This window comes from Cherax quadricarinatus, chromosome 88, assembly GCF_038502225.1.
Source record: "Cherax quadricarinatus isolate ZL_2023a chromosome 88, ASM3850222v1, whole genome shotgun sequence".
Taxonomy (NCBI): domain Eukaryota; kingdom Metazoa; phylum Arthropoda; class Malacostraca; order Decapoda; family Parastacidae; genus Cherax; species Cherax quadricarinatus.
In genome coordinates, this window is record NC_091379.1 from 1,454,591 (window position 1) to 1,473,144 (window position 18,554).

An 18,554-nucleotide genomic window follows, 5' to 3' on the forward strand; every position below is an offset into this window, starting at 1 on the left:
CCGGTCTGTGACCAGGCCTCCTGGTGGATCAGAGCCTGATCAACCAGGCTGTTGCTGCTGGCTGCACGCAGTGTAGAATCCAGATTTTGCCAATCTGGAAATGACCACTAGTAGCTAAATATATCTTGAGATGCTCTGATCGCGGGTTCTATCCCCACCCGTGGTATGGTTTGTTTGCAATCGTGTCATTACGATTTCGTGAGTCAGTTATCTTTATATGAATCAGCTGTTTTCTTGTTGATCATGTAGGATCTATATGATAACCTACATAAAATGGTTGTACAACTGTAACTCAAATTAGTTTAAGCAACAAAAAAGTTACGCATATCCAGTTTGTCGATAATCCAGTTTTCATTTTCCTCTGTGTAGCTTGAATTTATTGTGTAAAAATAAATCTTTGGCTCACTAACCAGAACACAAATATACAGGGTTGTGATTATTACGAAGATACTTTTGTGTAATGCTTGAAGTACAATATCGTACAAGTTTAGGTGACTGCTAGTTGTGGTAGAGCACTCGGCTCAGAACTGAAGGACCCGGGTTCGATAATGGGGCTAGTAGAGACTTGCATTTTTTGAACTCACGTTCACCTAACTATAAATACGCCTGGTCCTTAGCCTCTCATTTCTCCAGGCGCTGTACGAGTATAGGTTTTGCCCCCTTTCGCCTTGAATATAATGAGGGGAGGTTTCAGCAAGTCCAATTTTTGTCTACACAAGTTTTTATAGAACACGGGCGAATATTACTACAGGTAGTGGTTACACTAGAAGAGCATCAACGCAATAATAAACTCTCATAGGTCATCTAGAGAATGTGAAAGGGAGTAAAAGAACTACGAGAAAAATAGTCAACTCCAGATCTCGTGTGCAGAAGATCAGCCGTGACTTGCACTGATGATCCCGCACTTCTCCGTGTCCGGATTCCAGAGATGGTGGGTCCCCCTCATTCCCTCCACACACTCCACAAGAACCCTTCCAATGTTTTCCTAATTCAACATTGCTCCTCTGAGCTCTTCAGCAAACAAGTCTTTCGTAATGACAGCCTTGGTTAAATAAGTTTTGAGGAGTTACCCTTCGAAGGATGCTTAGTTTTGTTCAGTTACCCCTGGAGAGTTGTTTATTTACAGTGACGTCACGGCGTGGATAATGACGTCAGGAGGAAAATCCAGCAGGCAGGATGATAGCGAGGGTGAGGGAGGGAGATGATGACAGCCCCCTCCCTCACACCGGCCTCTATTTCCCAGCAGTCTTACACTAGTCGTCGCCTCGCTAGGATATACACTAGACGCTCAGTGTGTGCACGCGACCTCACCACGGAGATATACACCAGTGATTTCTGACAGTTGTGTGAAACATTAAGGTCCGTGACCCTCTTTACACGAGGGTAATTAGGGTCTCGTTAATCCATGGAGATTTTAGCATGAAAGATACTGTAATTCCTAAGATAGGGATTAAATTGTGTATATGTACCATGATATACATAGCTCTGGGTATATAATACCCCGTGGTCAGCTGTACCCAGTAGTGCATTAGGAGGATCAGCAGTGGACAGGTGCAGTCCCTTCATAAGTTATGCACCGCGACAGTCTCATGCAAGTCTGACTCTGTAATCTAACGGGTAAGTTCATTATCTACCGTAACTAATAATAATAAATCTTAATATTTATAGGGGGTGGAGGGGTAAGCCAGTGGGAGGCCTTGATCAGATGACCAAAAGCTCCAGTGTTGGGTCATCATATGACTAAGACCCACGTCAGGAAATACTTGTCCTGTTTCCTGGCGAATCTTACCTACTGTAACTACTGGAAATACTTCAGTGAGGGAGAAGGGAGTGGTACCTGGATAGAAGAAACAGGAGCTATATGTTCTTCCCTTGTATAAAACCTGTTTACTTCAGCCTCTTCAGATATTGAGTCGTGTGGGCTGCCGTCTCCTCCGATGGATCAAAATTAACAGATTTATTATCCTGGTTGCTTCGTTAATGGTGTTTAAAGCCTATCTACTTCACAAGGGTTATTGAAGCTGCAAGGCACCTGTTCACCACTGGTCAAGAATACTGCAATACCTAAAGCAGAGATGAAAGTAAACTTAGCATGCATAAATATGCGCTTCATGAGATTATATATATATATATATATATATATATATATATATATATATATATATATATATATATATATATATATATATGTATGCGCTTCATGGTACATATGTATGAAGGGCTCTTGATTCAACAAACAGGACTTCACTGCCCTTGGGACAAATTTTATTGCGTCCCAGTCCCCAGACTCTGGATTGCCTCGTACGAGCTTAGCGCTCCTCACCCATGAATGTAATAATATTTTAATGTTTTGTATTTTTTCTGAATTTCTTCATCAGTTTCCTTTCTAGATTAGATTATGAAAGAGAAGGAATTCTCATTTTTAATATATATTTTGGAATGGACTCCGTCTTAGTAGGTATGTATAATTATGTATACATATATTTATTTATTATATACATATCTTATACTCGGTGACTATTAGGTTGACTTGGTTAATGCAAATATCTAATAAGCCAATCACGTAGCAGCACCACATACATGGTCAAGAGGTTCTGTTGTTTAGACCAAACATCAGAATGGAGAAGTAATGTGATCTAAGTGACTAGGGCTGTGGAATGATTGTTGGTGCCAGATGGGGTGGTTTGAGTGTCGCAAATTGCGTATCTCTTGGGATTTTCACGTACAAGTCTCGAATTTGCAGAGAATGGTGTGAAAAGCACAAAACGTCCAGTGAGTGGCAGTTTTGTAGGTGAAAACTCTTAAATAACGAGAGGTCAGAGGAGAATGGCCAGACTGGTTCAAGCTGACAAGAAAGTAACACTAACTCAACCACACGTTACGAGTGGTATGCAGAAGAGCATCTCTGAATGCACAACACGTCGAACCTTGAAGAGGATGAGCTACAGCAGTAGAAGACCACACCGGGTTCCACGCCTGTCAGCTAAGAACAAGAAACTGAGGCTACAATGGGCAGTCTCGCCGAAACTAGACAGCTGAAGATTGGGAAAAGTCACCTGGTCTGATGAATCGCAATTCCTGTTGCGACATGCAGATGTTCATCAGAATTTGGTGTAAGCCTTCGGGATATGGTGAACGGGAGATTTACAGCATGAATGTGCAGCCGACAAATCTGCAGCGACTACATGATGCTGTTGTGAAAACATGGACCAGGATCTATTTAAAGAATGTCTCCAGCACTTGTTGAATCCATTCCATGAAGATTTCAGGCTGTTCTGGAGGCAAAGAGAAGACCTACCCAGTACTAGAATGGTGTACTTAATAAAATGGTCTGTGTGCGTGTGTTAATAATTAAGTATATATTTTATGCCAATTTACTTAACGTACAATGAAAGCTTCATACGTAAAGTTCTATGGAAGTAATTGATCTGTATAAATTGCCATTTTTCGTTATTTTTTTTCTTTTTACCTTAAAACTCTGAACTACAGGTTTATAGATTTTTTAAAGGTTTCAGTATTACTTAAAAACCACACTAAATGCGCTACTTGACCTAATGGTTAAGAAAACTAAAAGACAAATATTAAATATAGATAATTTTATCATAGGACTTTTCTTTACCTGATCTTCAGTGAAACCGTTTTACTGTGAGGAATAATTGATCAAACGAATAAGTCTACGGTGCTAATTGCTAATTTTTGGAAGATAATTTTCGGCCTCAAGTCCAGGCTTACCGTATGATTGTTTTATGGTTTGTAGATGTTGATTTTTACACACATGTAAACTAAGTGGCGTCATTGTAGCGAGAAATTTGAGTAGCTTTAAAAATAAGTCAAAGTACAGAAGTGGGTGAGTGAGAGTTGGACCCTCCTATCATGGGCCAGTAGGTCTACAGCATTGGTGCTCCTTTTTTTGTTCCTGTATATATGTAGTATAGATAGGGAAGACAAAAGTGTAACATTAAGGTATCGTTAATGCCACTTGTGCATTCAATTGATGAAGCCTACTTGGTAGGCGAAACGTTTCGGAATAGATACCTAACTTGCATGTAGATAGCTTATCTACTTGTCGGTATTATGTAGCATTATTATATTTATACGTTGTATAGATTAATCAGAGTTGAGGTAGACACACACTGGACTTGAGAGTATGCCCATTTTTTTTTCTATGTACTATATATGACTACAGTATTTGAATTTGAGGGGTATAAGCTCTAGTTGTTGGCCCTTCTATTTCCACCGACTGACACGACAGAGCTGTCATATCTATTCTTGAATCCAAGTGTGGAGTTTGCTTACACTGCCATTGCGAACGTTTTTTTTTTTTTATTTTTTATTATCACACCGGCCGATTCCCACCAAGGCAGGGTGGCCCGAAAAAGAAAAACTTTCACCATCATTCACTCCATCACTGTCTTGCCAGAAGGGTGCTTTACACTACAGTTTTTAAACTGCAACATTAACACCCCTCCTTCAGAGTGCAGGCACTGTACTTCCCATCTCCAGGACTCAAGTCCGGCCTGCCGGTTTCCCTGAATCCCTTCATAAATGTTACTTTGCTCACACTCCAACAGCACGTCAAGTATTAAAAACCATTTGTCTCCATTCACTCCTATCAAACACGCTCACGCATGCCTGCTGGAAGTCCAAGCCCCTCGCACACAAAACCTCCTTTACCCCCTCCCTCCAACCCTTCCTAGGCCGACCCCGACCCCGCCTTCCTTCCACTACAGACTGATACACTCTTGAAGTCATTCTGTTTCGCTCCATTCTCTCTACATGTCCGAACCACCTCAACAACCCTTCCTCAGCCCTCTGGACAACAGTTTTGGTAATCCCGCACCTCCTCCTAACTTCCAAACTACGAATTCTCTGCATTATATTCACACCACACATTGCCCTCAGACATGACATCTCCACTGCCTCCAGCCTTCTCCTCGCTGCAACATTCATCACCCACGCTTCACACCCATATAAGAGCGTTGGTAAAACTATACTCTCATACATTCCCCTCTTTGCTTAGTAATATTTGATTGTTACTGCAAGAGCGTCGTGGACAACCTACCTCCAAGATACTATCAAACTACCACACAATCCTCTACTACATCTCTCTACAACCTTGCACCTTCTCTTTAAAACTTCGCCTTCTAAACTGAACCTCTCTCCCTGCAGGTGGACAGTTTTAACCTCGCCATCCCCCTCTACAACCCAATCCTTCTCCCCTCTACCACCTATCCTTTCCCCTCCACCATAGCCACGAATCAAACCGGTATTGAATCTTGCCTGCGTGGCTTTCAGCTCCTGCCTAGCCTCGCCGATCCATTGCCTCCCACGACTTGTGCTGTACGGAACGAAGACCCACCGTTAAAATCAGTAAGACATTGCTACGCTGCTGGGTTTAATCCCGACTCCCTTTCTCTTCCACCTCACTGCTCAACTGTCCCCACTTTCTCTCCTCACCTCTCAAAGGTCTTACCTGAGTGACTATAAATTGCGGTTCGTAAACAAGAATTGCATTTTTGATGCTGGTGCCACGGTCAAATAAGTTCCGGCTTAATGCTCGTAGCTGTAGTTCCTCCAGATGCTCAGTAGTGACCAAGCAAGATAGAAATATATTAATGGTATACAGTACCAACATGATGAATAAGACGCATGTTTCGCCAGAACAATAACATGTAGTGCACGCGAACGTTTCGGGACTAAATATATCAGTGTATGTATACGTGTCTTATTCAATTCAAGGCAAAGCTCGACTGTGCCATAGAATAGTTTGTATGGGTGTAGTGCCCACTGGCAAGAGTATAAAGACTGTTCAGCAGTCTTTAGTTGGTACTACATTTCGCTCAGGGTAGAGAGCTTTATGAAATAACTTGATAAACCCCTGTCCTGACCTGAATGTAAGATAAGATTTCGTTCGGATTTTTAACCCCCGAGGGTTAGCCACCCAGGATAACCCAAGAAAGTCAGTGTGTCATCGAGGACTGTAACTTATTTCCATTGTGATCCTCAATCTTGTCCCCCAGGATGCGACCCACACCAGTCGACTAACACCCAGGTACCTATTTGCTGCTAGGTGAACAGGACAACAGGTGTAAGGAAACGTCGAAATGTTTCCACCCGCCGGGAATCGAACCCGGGCCCTCCGTGTGTGAAGCGGGAGCTTTAGCCACCAGGTCACCTGTACCTGCATATTGTGTACACGTACCCAAGCAATAGGACCAGGGGCGACTCCAGAATATTTATTACCTGAAGTGCTGCCATCTGGTAGGTAGAGAGGCTAGGGAACAGTCTTAAAGCAGTTACTTTTTTAAGTAGGGGGGGATGGGGGATGGAAGGTTATTCCGTTGTGCCTGTTTAGGGTTAAATCCTTTACAATGCATAATAGGGAAGGTGGATCCCGAGGTGCATATAAATGAATATATAAAAGTCGGTTCTTTCTTCATCCTTAATCCATCAAAGCCCAACATTACGAGGCCTCTGAGCATATGGATGACCCCTGCAATAATGAAAGTAGCCATTAGGGAACCTTAGGGTACAGTAGTAGCCATGGTGTCATAATGGTATACAATACTTAAAAGTAAATGAGACATGTCACATTTAGGTATATTAGTGAGACTCTTCGCCTGCGCAGTAAACGTCAAATAGAGGTGACGTTTGAGGAGGATCATGCATGGTATTGAAAAGTAGGCAAGGCCTGCTTGACCTTGGTAGTGATTACCCGATTCAACATTGAATCTCGTGTGTCGTTCTTTCATCCTTAATCCATCAAAGCCCAACATTACGAGGCTCTGAGCACATGAATGCCCCCTGCAATAATGAAAGTAGCAGAAAATGATTTTTCATACATTTCGACCAAGCTGGGCTGATATACTTCATGAAGCCTTGGGCTCTGCTCGTCGGCTTTTGTCATTGTCTACCTCCTAGGGTAGACCCAACTGCGAGGTGATGAATGGAGGGTAAATCATATTAATGGTATAAAATGCCGATACGTAGGTGAAGAAAACACATTCAACCCTTGGGTATCTTATTGCATTCATGTGATCATGATCGTCTGTGCCACCACATTGATGGGCAAACACCAGCTTCTTTATAATATTTTATTGGGAAGAGAACTAAACTCGTAAGGTCCATACAGCATCTTTAAAGAACGGGAGGAAAGCAGTTGATTGACGGGAATGCAATTTCTTGAATCAAAAGCCCGTCACCTGCATCACGGCACCTTCCTTGAAGGTTTTTCTTTTTAATTTCGGCAGCCATACAGATGTCGATAATTACATACACTAGCATGTACAGGGTATACGGGTCTAGCTGACATCAATGACGTATTGCTATATAGAAAGCCGCTCGTTATGCAGAGCATTTCGGTTAAATTAGGGCAGTTTTGTCCCAGGATGCGACCCACACCAGTCGGCTAACCACCAGGTTCCCATTTTACTGATGGGGAACATGGACAACCGGTGTAAAGAAACGCCCAATGTTTCTACCCTCACTGGGAATCGAACATAGACCCCTCGCTGTGTGAAGCAAGAGTTTGAGCTACAGGCTACGGGGCACGATTACATTGTGTATTAGTGCTCTCACAATACTTGTGTAAATTATCATATTTGAAAAAAAAAAATGCTGAATCTGTTTGGGGGTCATACAGCTGTGTAAAAAAAATAACTAAATGTTTTACAGACTAAGAATTACAGTACACAATAGAATTGTTAGTCATTTCACCATCTCGTAATAGGTTGTCCTTCCATCAGCGGGCATGGAGAACTTCCCTCTGACGTAGTCACTGCCATAACTGCCTACTTGACCTGGCTGCCTCACTGTCAGACCCACCTTTGATGCAGACTCCCACTTTGACTGTGAGCACCTGCATTATTACAGTATTCCCCCCAAGGGGTAATACAGTGCCTGGGGGTTAATGGGAAGCAGTCAGGTTTAATTCAGAGAAAGGTCAGGTTATGTTCCTTGGATTAAGAGACCCTCGATAGGTTAGGTTAGGCAAGATTTGTTAGGAAACAGGACAAATGTCTCCTGACATGGACCCCAATGGAAATTAAAGGACCCCAATGGAAATAAGTCACTCTGACTTTTTTGGGTTATCCTAGGTTCTCTACACATATGTTGCTATGTATGATAATTCTATGTAACTGTATTTGTGTATACCTGAATAAACTTACTTAATCTTAGTCATATCATGACCCGTCACTGGAACTTTTGGTCATCGGACAGAGGCTTTTAGCTGGCTTACAAGTCCACCCCTTAAAAAATTATGGTTATTATTATTATAACCATTTTTCAACTCTATACATTTACTCTATACAACATGTATAGAGTAAATGTATCGAGTTGTGACCTTGAAACTACATATTTCTGCTTCAGCAGACTTATATTTTGTAATCAATATGTTCTTAAGAGGAAGTTTGTCTTCATCTTTGTGCATTACTAGTCTGCCTGAAATGCACAGCATGCAAGTGTTTCCTTTTGTGCCTGACAATATTATATTACATGTAAACTACATTACCTGTATACTGCAGAAAAGATATGGTAAATTATATGTATTTTGTATATAGGTACATATTTGCTATTGGTCAGGGGCATCACAAAGAGGAGGGCTGAAGTCCCCAGCCTCTCCTACATAAAAATAACAGTACTCTAGTCCACTACCTCCAGACTGACATCCCTTAAAGCCCCTTCTAAGTAAAACCATCCTTGCTATCGGTAATGTTGCTAAGGATTCGTTATACTCTTTCAGTAGCCAACTGTTGAGACGATGGAGGTGGAGAAAAATCAGTACAACTTAAGGTGGAATGAACACACCTTTACGTTCGTGAGGCTTCTTGACCATTTCAGAACCAAGGTAACTTTCATTACTTTTTTAGCTTTCAATAAATTGTTTAGTTGGGAATATAAGGTCAATAGAGGGATAAAAACTATTCAAAGCTAATTATTGGACTTTATTGCATAAATATATATTTAACATTATTAATATACTGTATTTCACTTAAACAAGTACTTTACCACATTTGCATATTTTTAAAACTCGTTTGATATTTATATTTTCCCATTGTCCAGTAGTGGTATATACATACAGTCCATTCAAAGCCTTTGTGCTATCATTTCAAACTGCACACTGGCTATATTAAGTCCTCTATATCAGGGGGCCCCTCCTACTTCTACCTGTCTGCTCTGACAGTTGTGCTTTCTTTTACTGCAGGAACTGTACTGTGATGCTACTATTGCTTGTGATGGGAATATTTATCCAGTTCACAAGGTGGTTCTCTCTGCATGCAGCAACTTCTTTGCAGCAATATTTGCAAACACCAACTGTCAGAGTCCTGTGGTGGTGTTGCAAGATGTTGCAAGGGTTCAGTTGGAGTCTCTCTTGACATACATGTACCGAGGGGAGGTGCTAGTGCCTCGGCCAGATCTGCCAGCATTTATCAAAGTTGCAAAATCTTTACAGGTCAAAGGGCTAGCTATTCCTGTTCCAGACAGATACTCCCCTAGGCAAGTGAATGAATCGCCACACAACAGGGTTTGCAGTCCAATAGAAGGGAGTGTTTTCACTAAAAGCCCAGATGAACCTGTTTCACACATCCATCACACTTCATACAGGCAAGAATACCTGAATCCATCCCTGTACTGTCACAAAAGGTTTTCAGATATGATGCAGCCTGAGCCTGATTTGCCAAGGTCCCATCCTCAATACGATGAGCTACCATTTAAAAGAAGACATCTCATAGAATACTCTCCAAACATGAGGTCTGAAAGCATACGTAGAATGAGACCCAGTGAAATGGGAAGACCAAATGATATATCAATATGCAATGAGATGGCAAGACCAAATGATATGTCAGTACGCAGTCAGATGGTAAGACCTAATGAAATGGCAAGAGCAATTGATATGGTTCGACCTAAGGAAATGCCAAGACCCGATGAAATGCAAAGACCAAGCGAAATGACAAGACCGAATGAAGTAATGAGAATAAATGAGAAGACAAGGACTAATGAAACAGTGCTCATAAATGAGATGCCAAGACCATGCGAGACAAGAAACGATGAGGTGGTTATGACAAGACCAAGTGAGATATCAAGAAGTAATGGAATGGAAAGTCCAAATGCAATGTCAAAACATCAGTTGGCAGAATCTAATGAAATGACAACTATGGAGGTGGAAACTACGCAACATTTGTGGAGCAAAGAGAGCTCAAGGCAAAACGCACAGGAAGATGAACACACTCGCAGAAAGTCCAGTGTTTCATCCAGTGAGGGGTGTGCAGAAGAAAAACTGTCCCCGGCTCCTACCTTCCAAGTTTCTGGACCCCATGGAACCTTCCAAAATCTGGTTAGTGTGCTAAAGTAATTGTGGAGAACACTAAGACTAAAGATAGCAAAAACTGTCCTTTAGTCTTTCTTCCTCTCTCTTGTTAGTTTCATCAAGCAAGAATTTTTAAATATTGCTATAAGATGAAATATCCAAATATCCCTATACAATGTCAGTTCAACAGAAAAAATGTATAGGGTAATTTTTTAAGATCTTCGGTGTCCACCTGTGTACGATATAGCATAGGTTTTTATTTATACCATACCATATTTTTTCATATCCTAGAACACAAATTAAGTCACCTTGCTCATATTTTGCATTACATATACTTTTCTCCACAGGTTGCTTCCGATGATGATATTAAAGATGAGCCAATAGATTCACCAGATGAATATGAACACTCCCTGTGCATCTCTGAGGATGCTGAGGAGCACCACGGTGATAAAGACAAGTTTCGACTGAAGACATCTGATGATAATGGCTACCACTCAGAGTCGTCACAGTCTAATAGGGTCACAGCTGAACATCAGCCTGAAATGGTAAGACCTATGCAGCTTAAGTTTTTCATTAAACATGACATAGAAAAAAAAATTATTTTTCAAAATTTATTTTGAATAAATAAACAGGATTTGAGTTTTAGAGGCTCGAGTATTCAGCAGGCTTGTGTGTTTGATAGGAGTGAATGGAGACAAATGTTTTTTTTTATGGATTTGCTCTTGGAATGTGGGCAAGGTAATGTTTATGAAGGGATTCAAGGAAACCGGTTAGCCAGACTAGTCTTGGAGGTGGGAAGGGTAGTACCTGTACTCTGGTGGGGGTGAGGATTTTGCAATTGGAGGGTAACATGATTGTGATGTCAGTATACTTCTGGAAAGACACCAGTGAATAATGATGAATATGTATATATTACCATACACACTGTCATGAGATGAAAGAAGTCCATTTGTAATTATATTTAAAAGAACTTGTTGATCACTAATGCAGACTCAGTGATGCTGTCAACAGTCTCATAAGTGCTGAATTAGTATTGGAAATGGTTGGAAAAGAATAACCACCTACATGAGATTGGAAGATACTGAACTGCAGAATGTGTAGGAAAATCTACACTAGAATGGTAGGGGATCCCCCCTTCCTTTAAAATAACATGATAGTTTTGTGTCTATAGACATAACATACCCAGTGTATACATTATAATTACGTTCATGTAGAAAATTTACGACTGTTAAATAGAAATATAGAGCAATGAAGGATAAGTAAATGGAGGTGGCGATAAATGAATGAGTACTAGTTTGAAGTCTTGTAGGGATTGAAGCCCTGATGTTGAGACAAAAACAATAATCCTAAAAAAGATACCAATGGCACAAAATGGTTTGGTTAAGGAAATGGTCAAATACAGTGGACCCCCAGTTTACGATAATATTTCATTCCAGAAGTATGTTCAGGTGCCAGTACTGACCGAATTTGTTCCCATAAGGAATATTGTGAAGATTAGTCCATTTCAGACCCCCAAACATACACGTACAAACGCACTTACATAAATACACTTGCATAATTGGTCGCATTGGGAGGTGATCGTAAAGCGGGGGTCCACTGTACAGTGGACCCCCGGATAACGATCAGCTCCCAACTCGACCAATTATGTAAGTTTATTTTTGTAAGTGCTATTGTAGGTGTATTTTTAGGGGTCTGAAAAGGACTAATCTAATTCACAATATTTCTTATGGGAACAAATTCGGTCTATAACGGCACCCAAACAGACTTCTGGATTGAAATAATATCGTTATGCGGAGGTCCACTGTATATCAAATTTCCAAGCCATGAACTCTCACAGACAACTTATGAAATGGCATACAGTATACAACTGACGGAGTAATTGTGTATACATGTAAACTATTTCTAGAAGGCTTCTTGTTATGCAGAGCATTTGTGCACAGCTTTTAAATGAATTTATAATTAGACACTGAGATAAATATAGTACCATAGTTAACTAGAATGCCATATTTGACATTTAAATACTGTAACAATTTTATATGAATTATGTATTAATCCTAAAATAACACGCATTAAAACAAATTGGTGGTAGTGTGAACATCGGTACAACTGCTAATGATTTAAATCACCAAGATTGCTAATGATACATCAGGCTTAAATGCAAATTGTGTAAGTAGGGTTTAAGCCAAATTTAGGAGATGCTTTTTGACAATATTTTTGAAGCAGGCAGCTGAAGGGAAACTTTGCATTTGGGAGTGAGTTCCATATAGCTTGTTGAACATACAACAAAATTAGAGGGATTACTGTGCTGCTGTTTGATTTTATTTTGTAAATACATCCTGATAAGAATTTATTTTATAAATGACAGTAAGTTTTCAGATATGAAGTAAATGTTCAAAAATTTTGTACTGATCTTTGTATTATCAATATTTGTCTTGTGGAAATAATTGCAGTTTTAATGAACTAGTTGGTCAAAATATATCAATAAAGCAGGTCACTTATAAAGGACACAGTTATATATACAATGAGATTCTACTTAGAAGTGCTATTTATTTACTTTGTTTTTCTTTATCATAGGATTCCCAAGACCCATCCAGTGCAGAATCTGCAACCCTTAAGGATCCCAGCAATTCATCTGACAGTGTTAACTCTCATCTTCGTAGAGAATTACTGAGACCCTTGCAGCATAAAGCAAAACCTCCACAAAATCCTCAACCCAAACTCCAGTCCATTCCACACCCAGTGATTGCTCCAAGAGAGCCTGAACGACCGCGAAAAGAGCCTCCACCACTAATGAAGATGCCACAGTTATCCCCTCTAGTAAGTATAGCCTGAAGGGTGATAATCTGGTTTTACTCACACTAACTCTGAAGACTGCTCTTACAGAATTTGAATTCGGAAGAAATACACAATTCTTTAGATCTAGCTGAGATAAACATATGACATTTAGTATTTTGGGTGGTAATAAGTGCGACAAAGGAGGGAGGTGTGTGTGTGTGTGTGTGTGTGTGTGCAAATGTGCTTGGCAAGTGATGGTAATCTTATGAGGGTGGTTACCAGTAGAATGTTGTTTCACCAGACTGCAAAATCCCCTTTCTAATACCATAGCCTTAACTTTAAGTGTTTAGATGTCTTTTATTTTTGATGGCAAACATAATGCACTTCATTCCATCATTTCTAATGTGTAACAGAGTAAAGCAAGTGAACATATACACAAGACATACCTTGTCAAATACATTATTAGACTGTTCATACCACACATTACCTGCAATCCCTTGATGCTGGTAGTCCATTCACTGTTACAGATGAATTGTGATGTTTAACACTAGCAGATCCTTCTTCAATCTAACCTCTTCAGTCATATAATTTTCCATTTGGTTATCAGTCTAACCAATTATTATTATTATTATAATCAAAAAGAAGCGCTAAGCCACAAGGGCTATACAGCAGTCTAACCAAGAAAGTCAGATTCAACATACAAAAATGGAGGTTTGGATCATCCACACACCTACACTTAGAGGGCAAAACATAGGGGTGTTTCCTTACACCAGTGGCTTATTTAGCCTAGCAGTAAATAACTACAGAGTAATTTTATTATTAACACATCGGTCATTTCCCACCAAGGCAGGGTGCCCTGAAAAAGAAACTTTCATAATCATTCACTCCATCACTGTCTTGCCTGAGGCATGTTTACACTACAGTTATAAAACTGCATCATTAACACCTCCTTCAGTGCCAGCACTGTACTTCCTATCTCCAGGAATCAAGTCCGGCCTGCCGGTTTCCCTGAATCCCTTTATAAATGTTACCTTGCTTGCACTCCAGCAGCACATCAAGTCCTAAAAACCATTATGCAACACTGTAATTGGTGTTGCATAATCCTTTCAGGTTTAGAGCTTAACTCATTATTATATAGGAGTTGGTTAGATACTAGTTACAGTGGAATCCTCCTTTGGTATAATGTTTCATCCACAGGTGGGTTTTTTTTAAGTATAATACATAAGATATGAGAAACAAGTGGATTGAGTAGTGCAGAGGTCAGGTGCATGAAGGTTTTAAGTTGAAAATACTGCAGGTAGCCTACTGGCCCATGTTAGGCTCTCTTCTAGAATAATTCACTCTTCTAGAATAATTCATATTATAGGAGCTGCTAAGTGAACATGCCACTGTTTTGTTTGATGGTGTTTATGGTTATCAGAGATGATGCCAAGCATTTACAAGTACGGTTATGTTAATGTCAATGTCAATAGACTGTGGGAATAAAACAATGTTCACTTACTGAAGATACTCTGCCACTTGTGGCTTTATCAGTTTTAATACAGAGATGGCAAAAAAAAAAAAAAATATATATTAGAGAGGGGTCAGGTATGACTCTTAGGTCACTTGCCTGAAATAAATGGGCAGGGCTTGAAAATGAGAAGAATCTGCATAACATGGGTCAGTAGGCCCACTTCAGTGCATCACAGAACCAGTTACCTGATGCTAATTGGTTTTGCCCAACAAAACTGTCATCAGGTGACATAATGGAGATTCACTGCAGCAGGCCTACTGACCTATGTTATTCTCATTAATTTCAAGCCCCTCACCCACTAGTTTCTGGTAAGTGACCTGTCTTTCTGAGTTGCACCTAACCTTTCTCAGCTAAAATCATTTTAAGCTGTTTCTGTATTAGGATTGGCAGTGGAGAGGTAAATACAAAGTGTCACCCTTTCAACCTCAAAATCACTTTCAAGGTTATCAGTCCCTTACTGGCTGATTAACTTGTATGTACCTCACTGCTTTTTCTGATTTCTTCAATATTTTGGTGTCTATTTGGCTGCACACAGTGTTTTAAGTGAAGATACCTGTTATATACATTTTGCTTATCTAAACTACTACTCACTTATATTGTGGGATGGGGCCAGACTATTGTTCAAAGAGAATGATAATCGAGCACAGATTTTTATAATTGTAAAGCACATGAACACGAAACAAAATGATACATTCCCATCACCTCTACAGCATGAATTGTTCCATAGTAGAAAATCCAACAAGGGCTAGTAGGCTACCTGCAGTACCTCCAACCTAAAACCTCGATACACCTGACCTCTACAATATTTAAGCTTGTTTCTCTTATATTATCTACTTAAAGCTCATCCACTGGTGAAACCTTATACAATAAAGGACACCAATGTTTTCTCTGTACTGGTCAGCATTCCACCTTCAGTTTCCACTACGTATATAGGAATTTATTGGCTATTGTGGGTTATATCCTTAGAAACGACTCCATTGGAAACAAGATATAGTACTATTTTGCTGGGTCAACTCTACCCTGCAGTGCTGTATGACCCTTCTGGGTTTAGTGCTTAGTTATGATTATAAGAATAATTATCTTGGGTTAGTAACCTAAAAGCAAGCTGAAGTAACCTACACTTGTACAAGAAGTCATCATCCTTATCTTGGATCCTGCAATTTGGCAGCATTTCATCTTGTATGCCTATTATTATAATAAAAAAGAAGTGCTAAGCCACCTCTTATATGCCTAGCAACATGAATTTTAGTTCATTTCTCCTTTTGCACTGTATCCATAATTTACTATACCACCTTGTATTTTTCTAGCACTTGTGTAACTTTACTGCTCTCTAACATTGTACAAGTTATTATTAAGTTTGTGATTAACATTCAAGGTACGGTAGGGCCCCACTTATATGGCAGGTTAGGTTCCAGGCTACTGCCGGAAAGCAGAACGCCATTTTTTTCCACTTATAAATGCCAGATGACAAGTTTACACTAACTTATATTAAGTTAGTAATAGAATTAGGTATTAAAAAACACAATAAGTAGTAAAATACATACCCAGTACACTCATTAGTTACCTTAAAATACATGTATGTGTAGTCTTAATGTAGACTGAGAGGCAAGTATTTATTTGCATGAAGTCAGGTGTAGGTAGCCAGTAGATGTAGCCCACCTGGGCTACACCTGCCTACATAGCTATATATTTAATGCTGCCCAGAGCCATATTATTACCATCACATACCTAGGTAGTAGGTTGGTAGACAGCAACCGCCCAGGGAGGTACTACCGTCCTGCCAAGTGAGTGTAAAACTGAAGCCTGTAATTGTTTTACACGATGGTAAGATTGCTGGTGTCTTTTTTTTTTGTCTCGTACACATGCAAGATTTCAGGTATGTCTTGCTACTTCTACTTACACTTAGGTCACACTACACATACATGTACAAGCATATATATATATACACACCCCTTTGGGTTTTCTTCTATTTTCTTTCTAGTTCTTGTTCTTTTTTATTTCCTCTTACCTCCATGGGGAAGTGGAACAGAATTCTTCCTCCGTAAGCCATGCGTGTTGTAAGAGGCGACTAAAATGCCGGGAGCAAGGAGCTAGTAACCCCTTCTCCTGTATATATTACTAAATGTAAAAGGAGAAACTTTCGTTTTTTCCTTTTGGGCCACCCCGCCTCGGTGGGATACGGCCGGTGTGTTGAAAGAAAGACCTTGTTCACCGAGTTTAATCATTACTAGCAACTACCTTTAGATGCCATCATAAACAAAGGGAGAAGTAATGAATATTTCATGCCGAGAATTGTAAACAAAAGCAGGGTATTAAGGGGAGTGACTAGGCGAAACACAGATTCATACACGTTTTCTCTAGTGCTGGACCAGAGAAAACGGAGTTTTCCCTCCGTCCAGCTACCACACCATACAAACATAGTATGTTTATATGCTATGTAACGTGTTTCTTATATAATTTTAAAGACAATATCATAGATGGATTAATGTAAAATAAGACATTTAATGTGCCCAAGTGATTATTATTACATACTATTAATATGGCATTAAGACTAGAGGGACACTTTGTGATTTAATGTGTACCTGCACGCCAGCATGGTAAGTATACTTAGGTACAGGTACACATACGTATTATTGTCGGAGTACGTATAAAATATGCAATAACTTTGGAAGCTTTCCAAAATTTCAAGTTTTAGACATAATAGATAGGTGCTCAGAGAATGTAAACAAACTGGGTGGGGCGTGCCGTATTAGAAAGACAGGTTGCTGTATAGCGAGTTTTGGTGATAATTTGAAATTGCAATATTAGCGGAATGCTGCAAGGCAAAACGTCATAAAGTGGGGCCCTGCTGTACATACTCTCTGCTTTCCTCCAGTTTAATACTAATTAAAAGTATTCAATAAATTCTTTATTAGCTTTATTTTCATTGTAAGATATGTTCTGATATTAGTCATTTAAATATCTATCCCAACTTTCTTTCCCCAAGTTTTTTTTTTTGTTTCTTTTGGAACTTTTGTAATATAAATCAATCTCATCTTCCCCACCCATTGTTAATTTAGCTTACCATTTTGCTTGCAGATGAATGCTGGTGAACCAGGCAGACCTTCACATGAAGTCATGGAGCAGGAACGGCACGAGAGCAGCAGCCACAGTAGTCATCTTCTAGTAAAGGCTCCCCCTACTTACCGCTCACATGGCGCTCCTAATCAGTTCAGCTTGCAAGTCCACAATCAACAACTATGGGGACCTATCATTGTTAACGGGGGTTTACCAGTTACAGAAAGCTCTCCAGGTTCACAGGGTAATGGAACGGCATTACCGCAGGCTGATGTCCCTCTAAATCTAACAGGGCAGAATAAATCTAGAGAGACAGAGAAAGATGATAAGGACCCCTTTTTTGGAAAGATCCTGACTAATCGTAAAAAAAGACTTCGTGGGCCAAAATCGTGGGAGTATCTGGTGCGCCTCCTCAAGGATCCCACGACCAACCCATTCCTCATTCGCTGGGAAAATGAAGCCTCGGGTGTGTTCCGTTTGGTGCAACCATCTATCATTGCACAGCGGTGGGGTAGGCGCACAGGCAGACATGCTGGCGAGACCCTGAGCTATGAAAACTTTGCAAGAGGATTACGTTATCACTATGCCACGGGAGCGCTTCTACCAGTGTCTGAGAGAAGCTTTGTATATCGGTTTGGACCTAAAGCTCTGAAAGTTTTAAAGGAATGTAACATGTCTACATTTCCATATATATGAGTATACAGTATACCTAAAAAGTGATGTACATCTCAGTGAAACATTATCTGTGATTTTAACCATTATGACAATACAGTTGTTAGTGTTGAATATAGTATTGTCATTTAGGTTACTTACTATCCTATTGTTTGTTACTGAAAGTGCCTTTTATTGTTATCACATTTGCTTAAATACATGTAGTACATAAAAATTCTGGGATAAAAA

General features: G+C 39.9%; 1 protein-coding gene across 6 annotated transcripts in view; it reads left to right on the top strand.

Annotated features, from left to right (window-relative positions):
- LOC128698576 (uncharacterized) overlaps positions 1-18,554 on the top strand; it is a 127,735-nt gene extending 109,181 nt beyond the window's left edge. For 5 of the 6 annotated variants that reach the window (XM_070103820.1, XM_070103824.1, XM_070103823.1 and 2 more), the window contains exons 4-8: positions 8,744-8,848; positions 9,206-10,336; positions 10,657-10,854; positions 12,884-13,126; positions 17,676-18,554. In XM_070103820.1, coding sequence (XP_069959921.1) covers positions 8,762-8,848; positions 9,206-10,336; positions 10,657-10,854; positions 12,884-13,126; positions 17,676-18,350 — 2,334 coding nt within the window. In that variant the 5' untranslated portion in view covers positions 8,744-8,761 and the 3' untranslated portion in view covers positions 18,351-18,554. Of the gene's footprint in view, positions 1-1,179; positions 1,618-8,743; positions 8,849-9,205; positions 10,337-10,656; positions 10,855-12,883; positions 13,127-17,675 lie in introns of those variants that run through there. The other variant, XM_070103825.1, reaches the window with a different exon arrangement.